This window comes from Camelus dromedarius, chromosome 7 (genome assembly GCF_036321535.1).
Source record: "Camelus dromedarius isolate mCamDro1 chromosome 7, mCamDro1.pat, whole genome shotgun sequence".
NCBI classification, from domain to species: domain Eukaryota; kingdom Metazoa; phylum Chordata; class Mammalia; order Artiodactyla; family Camelidae; genus Camelus; species Camelus dromedarius.
Genome location: NC_087442.1, coordinates 1,256,543 through 1,265,847, shown reverse-complemented (window position 1 = coordinate 1,265,847; position 9,305 = coordinate 1,256,543). Strand labels below are relative to the sequence as shown.

The following is a 9,305-nucleotide window of genomic DNA, read 5'->3' as shown; positions in this document are numbered from 1 at the left end:
ATTTGCACCCTCGTCCAGTAAAAAACCAATTTATTTTACATTCCATCATGGGCGATGGGAGAAGCTAAATGATAATTTAGCATGCGCAAGTAGACCTTTCTTTATATATATACACATATAAATACAATATACAAAAATAAAGACAGTACAGTTTTGGGATTTCCAGCAGTTTGAATGCTCATGACATAAAGTCCCCCCCCACCCCAGATACATAAGCACGAAACATTTTTTCAATACTCAGAAGAAAGGCGTTTCCAGAGAAGGTTTCAAGTTTCAGGAGGTCGCTTAACACTGTAGATCTCCGCCTTCTCCGTTCAGAAGAGGGGAGTCAGGAGGCTGCCCCCGTGGTCGGTTCTTCTCGCAAACACCTCCTCCCAGCGCTAACCAAATTAAATTCGAAAGAATGGGAGTTCTAGTTGGAACCTGCTGGGCCTCCCTCTTTCCGTCCCTGCAGACAGGTGCCGTGGCCCAAGTGGGCAGCCCCAGGAATGGGCCACCTCGGCTTGTGGCCTGGGGGCCGGACATGGGGGGCCCCTGCCAGTCGCCCGGCTGCCCAGGGGCGCGGGAGAGGCCGCGGCATCCAGGGCGCATCACCGCCCGCCTGCCCGGCCGCCCGACGGCCGCGGGGCCCCTACTGGGACGGGGGCTGGTGGCCTGGCCCGCAGGGCCGCGGGGGCGGCGAGTCGGCCCCGGAGGAGCAGTCGGAGGAGGCGGCGTGTGTGCTGGCGCCGTTGCTATAGGGGAAATGGTCCTCGTCGTCGTCGTCGTCCTCCTCCTCGGGGTCACTGTCCCTCAAGTCCCGCAGGCGGCGTCCGCCGCCCTTGTCCACGGGTGCCGGCGGCCCCAGCAGCTCCTCGTCCCCCTGGTCTTCGGCGCCGCCGCCTTTGCCCGCGCCCCCGCCGCCCTTCTGTTTCTCGGCCTCCTGCGCCGCCTGCTCTTTGGCCTTTTTGCTGCGCTTCCACTTCATCCTCCGGTTCTGGAACCAGATCTTCACCTGCAGGCACAGGAGGCGTGAGAAACCGGCCACCTCCACCCTCGCCCTGAGTCCCCGGGCTCCTGCACCTGCACCCCACCAGTGGGCTCGCCTCCCTCACCAGCCCCGGGAGCGGGGTCCAGGGGAGTGGCGCTCCCACCCCGGGCATCGGTAAAATCCACAGTTGAGTCCGGGGCTCCAAGGAAGCGCCAACTACGACCCCAACCCCCCCCCAGCGGGTGTCTTCTCCCCGAGCCCCCGGTCCAGTCCGCATAGAAAGGGCCAGGGCAGCTAGGGTACACGTCTATAAATTTCAAGATGTTCCCTCCTCTCTTTCTGGAAGGAAATTTCTCTAATGTAGCCTGGGGACGACCTGCTTCAGAATGGGGTGGGGAGGGTGAAATTCCTGGGCCCACCTGAACCTACTTCTGAGGGCCAGTATTGGCATTTGGCAGAGGCAGGGACGGGGGCTGGGGCGGGGGTGGGGGTGTGAACTCTGGCCCGGATATTAATCCACAGCCTGAAGGTCAAACAGGCTCAGCTCCAGTTGCCCCGGAAGCACAGGATCTAGAGAGCAGAGGAGACGGTGCCCCTGGGAGGTTCGGGAAGCTGCCCACCTGGGTCTCCGTGAGCATCAGTGAGGTGGCCACCTCGAAGCGCTTGGGCCGGGACAGGTACTTGTTGAGCTTGAACTGGTGCTCCAGCTCCAGCAGCTGCTGGCTGGTGAAGGCCGTGCGTGGCCGGCGACACTTCCCCAAGAGGTTGGACTGCGCCTGGGCTGGGGTGGGAGAGGGTCGTGAGGCTGGCAACCGGGATCGCTGGGCGGCCTACTCCCACCCAGTGCCACCAGCATCCGCAGGCAAGGCTGCCCACTCACAGGCCCTGCAGAGTCGCTGTTTTTTTCTTCAACATCAGCACCCTCTCCCCTAAGGAGGCCCTGGGGCCCAGGACCCCCAGAGCCAGCTGGAGCCAGATGCTTGGGGTTAACGGGACCAAATCTTTTTATCTCAGACGGGGCCTGGGAGTCCTGACTAAAGAGACCCTATCACCCAGGCTGCCCCTCTCCATCTGGCTGGGCATTGGTAGAAATCGGGGCAACGGGCAAGAAGCAGAGGCCCAGAGACAAACCTCCTCACTCTTCCCTGCCGCCCTCACCTCAGGCCCCAACCCACACGGCCCGGAATCACTTCCTGCGTCCTCCTGCCTGGGAAAGACCTGGTGCAGCACACCTCGCACCAGCTCCTCAAATACCGAGGAAGGAGAAAAAGGAGAAAAGAGGGAGGACAGAAGGAAGGAAAAGGACCGAATCCTGGGCCTACATGTGTGTTTTCATCAGAGACTCTGCCCTCATTTAGAACGTTTTCCTGACAGCCCCACCCACGATGCAGAGGGGGCGATCCTGGGGAGCCTGGAAGGCTTTTCAGGACAATTCTCATCACACAAATGAAAGGCCTAGGCACAAGGGGGATCCGGCTTTCCACGCATTCAAGGAGGTCTCTCTGCTTTATTTGCATAATTTCACACGGTTACATCACAGAGAGTTTTATGACCTCAAAACGAGACTTCCCTTGATTTCCCAGGAGCCTGACAAGTGTCAGACAATAAAAGAAAGGAAAGGGAAGAAAAGAGACAAGAGACCAGCTCCGGGCAGGAGAGCTCAGGCTCCCCTGGGATGGGCAATTTGCTTTATGGGAAGGCCCACGCCCCCCGCTTTAGTTAAACAAGGCCCCGAATTCCCAACTTGACAATACATTAGAACTTTAATTAAAACACTGGCTCCAAAGGGACCATTTGGGAAATGCCATCCAGTGGCTGAGACACCAATTAAAGGAAACCAAGCAGGTTTTCCAGCGACCAGAGGACGGACTCTCAGGACACGTTCCGGCACCGTCGCCGGTTTATTGCTGCCCTTTAGGGTGCGGTGCTCGGCGTCTTTATCTGAACTTAAAACTGGCTGGGTTTTAATTCAGCCACCACTAGGCCGAGATTAGGAGTGAGGGACGGCAAAGTGTGTTGGCGAGGGGATGTGGCTTTAATTGATTTTCTGGCCAACGTTGAGCTCCTTCCCGCCCCAGGGAAACAGCCAGGTGGCCAGGGAACCCAGTTCGCAGGGAGGCCTCTGTGGAGAACACCGCCCCCCATAGTGGGAGACTGTGCGTCCCAGGCTCTGGGAAATCAGGTTATTATGAAAAATCTGTGGGGTGACTTTCCATCAGAAGAGATCAGCTGGGCTCTGAGGCAGGGCCTGGAAGTGTGCCCTGGGTTTGGACGATGCGGGATTCAGATATGCCTGAGGCTGCAGCCCTCAAACTGAGAGGTGAGAGCAAGATTTCCCTCTTCTTTGCGGGAGGGTCAGGAGGGACTATGGAAGGGATGGGTGGCCACTGGGGCCTTCTGGGAGCTGCGCTGGGAAAAGCCTGGAGTGGCCGCAGGCAAACAGCGCACATGCTGGGATTTTCTCACCCGGCTGTGACTTCTGCAGCCTTCTGGGATCCTGGCTTTTCTCTGTTTAGTCACAACCATAGCTTCTAGCAGAGGAATCCGAATTCTGCCAAATGTTTATTTCTGTTTTCTTTTTTGCCTTTTCTCCCTCCCATGCCTGCATCTCCCCAGTCTAAACAAATCCACTCAGACGGAAACAATGGGGTCTCTTTGTTTGGGTGTTTCTCGGCTGAAAGCGTAAAAAGCCTCATGCATCTTCCTCTGATTGGAGCCCGGGTGGGCAAGCGGACGGACCACTCTCCCAAGTACCAGTTCTGTGCGGCCGCGTGCCAGGAAAGCCTGAGAGACCCCGGCCTCCACGAGGCACCCAGCCTGGGTGGAGGGAACGCCGCCTGCGGCCCAGAGGCTCTCCCTCCGGCTGGCAGTGGCCAGCCCTCCCGTGCTTCGATCTTGGGGAGAGGTTTGATCTGTGTTGGACGCCTTGAATTTGGAGGCCGGCACCTGCTGCTTAGAGCCCTGCAAGGGGGTACCTGAAGGAGGGCACACCTCTCGGGCTGCTGGAGCGTGCCAGCTCTCGGTTCAAGTCAGGTCACCCACCCCCTGGGCATCGCACTCCCGACCCAGGGCCCTTCCAGAGGCAGGCAGAACCTCGGGGTCGCCAGAGCCCTTGCCCCGCATCTTTGGGCCTCTTGAAGCTCATTTCTCCTTCGCTACTCCTGGATCTCTCCCTCCCCTGGGAGGGCCCGGGGGTATAGTGCGGACCGAAGTCAAGTCCGTTTCCCGGAGGATAAACCCCTGGTTTCGGGGGCACCTGATTCCCAGGCCCCCTCATTCACGGTGCTCTTCGGCTCGCCTTCCCCCACCACTTCCTTCACTTCTCGCCCGCCAGTTAATCATTAAATTTGAGTCTCACGCTCCCAGTTGCCCCTTCCCGTTAAGAGAGGGAGAGAAACGAGGCCCGCGCGTGGCCATTGTAATAATTCGCTGGCAATCCCACACCGCGCAGCCCGCACGAGTCCTCCCAGGCCCCGGGCAGAGCCGAGGCGTCTTCGCGGCGCTTCCGCAGACCGCTCCGAATAGAGAGCCAGGGCAAGGAGGAGCCAGGTGCAGGAGGATGCGCCGGAGAGCCTTCTGCCAGCGCTCCCCTTCTCCCGTGCCCTCCTCCCTCCCCAGGCCGGGGGCTGCGCGGTACTCACAGTTAAAATCAGGCATCTTGGGCAGGATCATGCCCGCGGTGGACGCACGTAGCCACTGGTCCAGCTGGAAGGTGCTGGCGCCCAGCTTCATGGGGTCGGCGGGGTGCGTGGGGTGCGCGCCCTGCACCTGCGGGTACGAGTAGGAGAGCGCCGGGTGCTGGCCGGCCAGTGCAGCTGCCGCCGCCGCCGCCGAATAGCCGTAGACCGGGTGGCCGTAGAGCGCTGCCTGCGCCGGGAGGCCCGCGCCGCCCTGCGCGCCCCCCGGGTGCAGCCCCAGCGCCAGGCCCCCAGCGGCTGCGGCGGCGGCGGCTGCGGCAGCGGCTGCGGCGGCGCTGGGGTGCGCGTGGTGGTGGGGCCCCCCGGGCCCGCCACCGGCGCCGCCCGCCCCGCCGCCCGCGCCGCCCGCGCCCAGGAAGCCTGGCTTGGGCAGCAGCGCGCAGTGCGCGGCCAGTAGGCGCGGCGGCGACGGGCTCTCCGCGCGCAGGCGGTCGGCGGGAGCCCCGGGAGGCTCCGAGGACGCGGGGCTGCAGCTGCGGCTCGCCCCGCTGCTTGCCCCGCCGCCGCCGCCACCGGGGCCAGCTGCAGCGGCCGCGAGCGATGTGACCAGGGCCAGCGGAGCGGTCTGCGCCGAGGCCGCTCGCGGGGGGTCCACGGCCAGCAGCGCGTCGATGCGGAAATTTTTAGATTTTTCCATCAGCTCGTTAGGGGCTGGCGCTCAGGGCTCGGCGGTGAGTGATGCGGCCGCGTGCCGGCTCGCGGCGTCGGTGGGTGGCGGTGGCAGCCCCAAGGCTCGGTATTGTTACGATTATTTGCCAGTAATCAAAGTCGCCGCCGGAAACTCAGCCGAGGGTGACCATGGTCCGGGCGCCTCCTCCGTGCCGGCCCCGCCCCGGGCCGCGCTCGCCCGCACTCGCACTAACTCCCACGCGAGTGCTCCGGCGCGCCGGGGCCCAAGAGCCCGGCTCAGCGCTGCAGCCCTCAGGCGACCGCGCCGAGGCCGCTGGCGCCGTGGTGGGGACCCGCGCCCCTCCGCGCACTTGAAGCGCAGCGCGGCCGCCGATTGGCGCGTGCGGCGGGGGCTTGGGGAGGGGCTCCAGCCCCGCCATTGGCCGAGGGGCGCACCTGTCACCGTCCGGGTCGCCTGCCGCCCCGCCCCTGCGCCGCGGGGTCCTAAACAGCCCGGGGTGCCGAGCCGCGAAGGCGGGATGGGGACGGCGGCCAGGGGCGCAGCCTGGGGTGCCTACTCGCCCTCGTGCGGGTGCTGAGCCGCTCGGCGGGCCCTGGCAACCTCGGGGTCCGTGTGGGCCACGGTGCCCAAGTCCAGCTCGACACACGCCGTCCCGCTCTGGGCTAGTGTCACTAGGGCGCGTTCACTCCCTCCTCCGCGTCAGCACTTAAGTTTGTCCATTTCTTCAAGGGGAGCCACCCCTGCTTCCAGATCTAGGTCTCTGCTCAGTGACGACCGCACAGTGAAGACTGTTCTGGTCCCCAGGTCCCGCTGTTGGGTCTCCAGGACCCACAGGAGCGCTTTGTGTCCCTGTCGCCAGGCTTCTGCAGGTCGAACCTTCTCACCTACTCTGGGAAGTTCCCTGCGTTTCAGGTGGTGTCTGTGTGAACTTGCCTTCCGCAGATCCTCGACTCAGCCCTGCCCTGTCAAGGTGAGAGGGCAGAGTCTGGTGGTCCCGCCTGGGAGACCCAAGCTGGCTTGGAGACGTCGCCCACCTGCCATGGAGCAGGTCTTCAGTGACGGAGCCCTTCCTCTCTGCTGAAGGACACCACTGGTAGGCATGCAAGAGACCCATCTCGGCCCAGGAAGGCCCCACATGGGAGGCAGGAGTCATCCGAGGCCTGTCACTCTGGTCCTCCTAGCCCGCAGGCCCTAGGCAGGAAAATTTAGTTTCTCTCCTCCTTCCTGCAGTTCCTGGGAAATCGGAGGAAGGGGCTTCCCTTGGCTGAGCTAGCTGGTGGAGTGAGAATCCAGACTTCACTTCCACCCTCATACACGCACATCAAATATTTACAGTGAAAGCACTTCCAAGGGCTTTTCTGAAGCTGAAAGAACCAACAGGCAGGAATTCAGCGCCCACCACCAACAGGCTTGGTCCACAGCTTTATTAGACCCAGTCACCTTCCCCAGGCAGAGATTTGAGGAGTTCGGGTTCTGGAAGCCTGGCTTCCCATGCAGGTGAGAGGCGAATAAAGGACAGGAAGGGGGCTGTGGGAGGTGCAGAGAACCGAGAAAAAATCAGGGCCTGATAAACTTTAAAATCAGCAGGTCAGATTGCTACAAGAGGGATTTTTTTTAAACATAAATATAAGGCTCAATATAGTTTCCCTTTAAAAGGCTTTTGTCTACGTGAGGGGTGATTGCAGCAGTTATGGTTACGTTGGGGAGCCTTGTTTCTTTTTCATTGTAACAGGGTAGTCCTGAGACCCACTAGTTGGAATATCAGGAGGATAGCAGTGGATATGGCAGCAACTGTTACATGTTGTTATCTTTGCAAGAACCAAGATTAACCTTAAATAGAAGTGACTGTTTACATGGTGTTTGTCTTGTTTTCAGGTAATATCTCTTTGTGGTGGTAAAAATGCAGGCCTGCCACTAAGTGGAGAGAGGGGTATACTCACATTTCTTGAACACCTACTATGTGCCATGAGCTTTCTAGTATTGTCTTCCTTAATCTTCACTATGACACCAGATGAAGAATTTCATCAACTCCGTTTCACAGAGTACAGATTCAGAGACGTTGAGGCTCTCATCCCAGCAGAGCATTAAGCCTCAGCATGGACTGGGACCAGGTCTGATGGCAGGGGCCTGGCAATTCCCACCTACTGCCCTCAAAGTCCCAGTGTCCCCGGCCCCCATCCTGTCTACTCCTTCTGGAGAAGGAGGGCTTTACAGAGACCTCAGATTAGCCACCTGTTCTGTACAGGAGACCCTTCATCCTTCAAGGAGGGGGTCCTGGCTGCCACTCTGCCTCCCCAAGTCAGAGAGAAGAATTGTGGCTCCCACCTCTGATGGGCGTTAGTGCAAGTTCTCCTCACCTCCCCCTCCTCCATCTGCTGGGATGGGTCGGCTGTCAGAGGGCGATGATTTAGGAGGTTGGGGGAGGGGAGTAACTGCAAACTAAATTTCCCAAGATTGTTCTTGGAGAGTCTGCCACCCCCTTTCCTACCTGAAAAAAAAAAAAAAAAAACAACACTATCAAGGCTGTTTTAGTTGGCGATGGGTGTACAGTCTAGACTTCATCAATCACCCCACCTTTCTTAACATCATTCTGTTTTTGTGACTCCCAGAGGAATTCACATCACCCTTTTTCATTCCAGTGAGTATGCCCTCAAAGTCCTGCCTCCACCACACTTCTACTCTGCCTGGGACCAGCTGAGAGCACTTCCTGAACACACAGGAAGGACACTGCATGTGGGACCCAGCTCAGCAGCTTCACCCGTTAGTTACCCCCAAGTCCACACCACCTTGTGGGACTGAGGGAGGGCGGTCTGAAGAGTACTAAGCCTCTCGCCCTGGGTCCTGGTCCTGGCTGCCTCACTAAATGCAGTGTAATTCTGGAGGTAGAAGCTCCTTTATTTTGATGGAGTTTTGTTTCTCTGTCTAGAAAAACCGAGCTTAAGACGAAATGGACTCGGTCATGCTAAAGGGCTTTAAAATGATCGTATGGTCTGTTTCTGCTAAGAATAAGGTAACACATATTGGAGGTCTCTGAGCTGCAGGGAAGAGAGGGGAGAGGGCTGGGAAGCTGGGGTCTTTGTGTGGTTTATGACGTGTGAAGCGGAGCACACTGAGGCTCTTCCTGTTTCCAGCATCTGTATTGATCCAGCCCAGCTGCTTTGAAGAAGGTTCTGGGCAGAGAGGCGCAGGGCTTGGTCTTGGGAAGGGCCGCAGCGAGAGATCAAAGGTCTGGTCGGAGAGGTACTCCCAAGCCCAGTCTCCAGGTGCCTGGGAACAGCATCCAGCCTCCACTTCCCAAGGGAAGCAGCGAAGGCCTTTCACCAAGCTGGCGCGCGTCCTGGCCTCTTCCCTTCTGGAACAGCATCCCTCTTCTCTTAATGTTCGGTCTTCCTTCGAGATGCGGAATACTGCCTGCAGTCACCCTTTCTCCCACTACTTAGAGAGGAGGATTGGTGATTTTTACAAACAATTGCGAAAGAAAAAGCTGTTGTCATCCAGGTCCATTCATGTCTGGAATCATTTATCTGGAGTTGGGATGGAACCTATATATTCACATGTTCAGGCGATGGAAGGCGGCGTCTTTATCACCTACATATCGCCGCCTTCCACGTGAAGCGGGGCTGGCACAACAGAGCAACGGGCAGGAAGGCGCCCCGATGCTGCCCCTGGAGCACAGGCTAGAAGATGACTTTCCCTGGTTAACCCCTTTGCACAGAGCTTCCCAGAGCTTGCAGTTTCCAGAACTGGGACCAGGGCTCGAGCAGACGACTTAGCCTGATCGGCTGAAACCAGGCCGTCTCCCCGGGATTACTCAGTTGAACTCCAGTTTACCCTCTGGGGGTTTCCTTCAGGAAACAGGCCTGGGGATGCTGCGTAACCCGCCTGAGGGCGGAACCTAAGCTGGCGGCGGCGGCGGGTCTTGAACCCGGGCAGCGGTTACTTTGCGGAGACGCTGGTTGAGCTCGGCAGGGCGCGCAGCCGGAGGCAGAAGGGCGAGCGCCGGAAA

General features: G+C 59.4%; 1 protein-coding gene across 1 annotated transcript; it reads right to left on the bottom strand.

Moving 5' to 3' along the window:
* Nucleotides 1–631: 631 nt before the first annotated feature.
* Nucleotides 632–5,305, bottom strand: MNX1 (motor neuron and pancreas homeobox 1). The gene is made up of 3 exons (XM_031454564.2): nt 4,612–5,305; nt 1,591–1,751; nt 632–994 (listed from the first exon to the last, which is right to left on the bottom strand). Exons 1-3 carry the CDS (start codon nt 5,303–5,305, stop codon nt 632–634), a joined length of 1,218 nt encoding a protein of 405 aa, XP_031310424.2.
* Nucleotides 5,306–9,305: the final 4,000 nt, after the last annotated feature.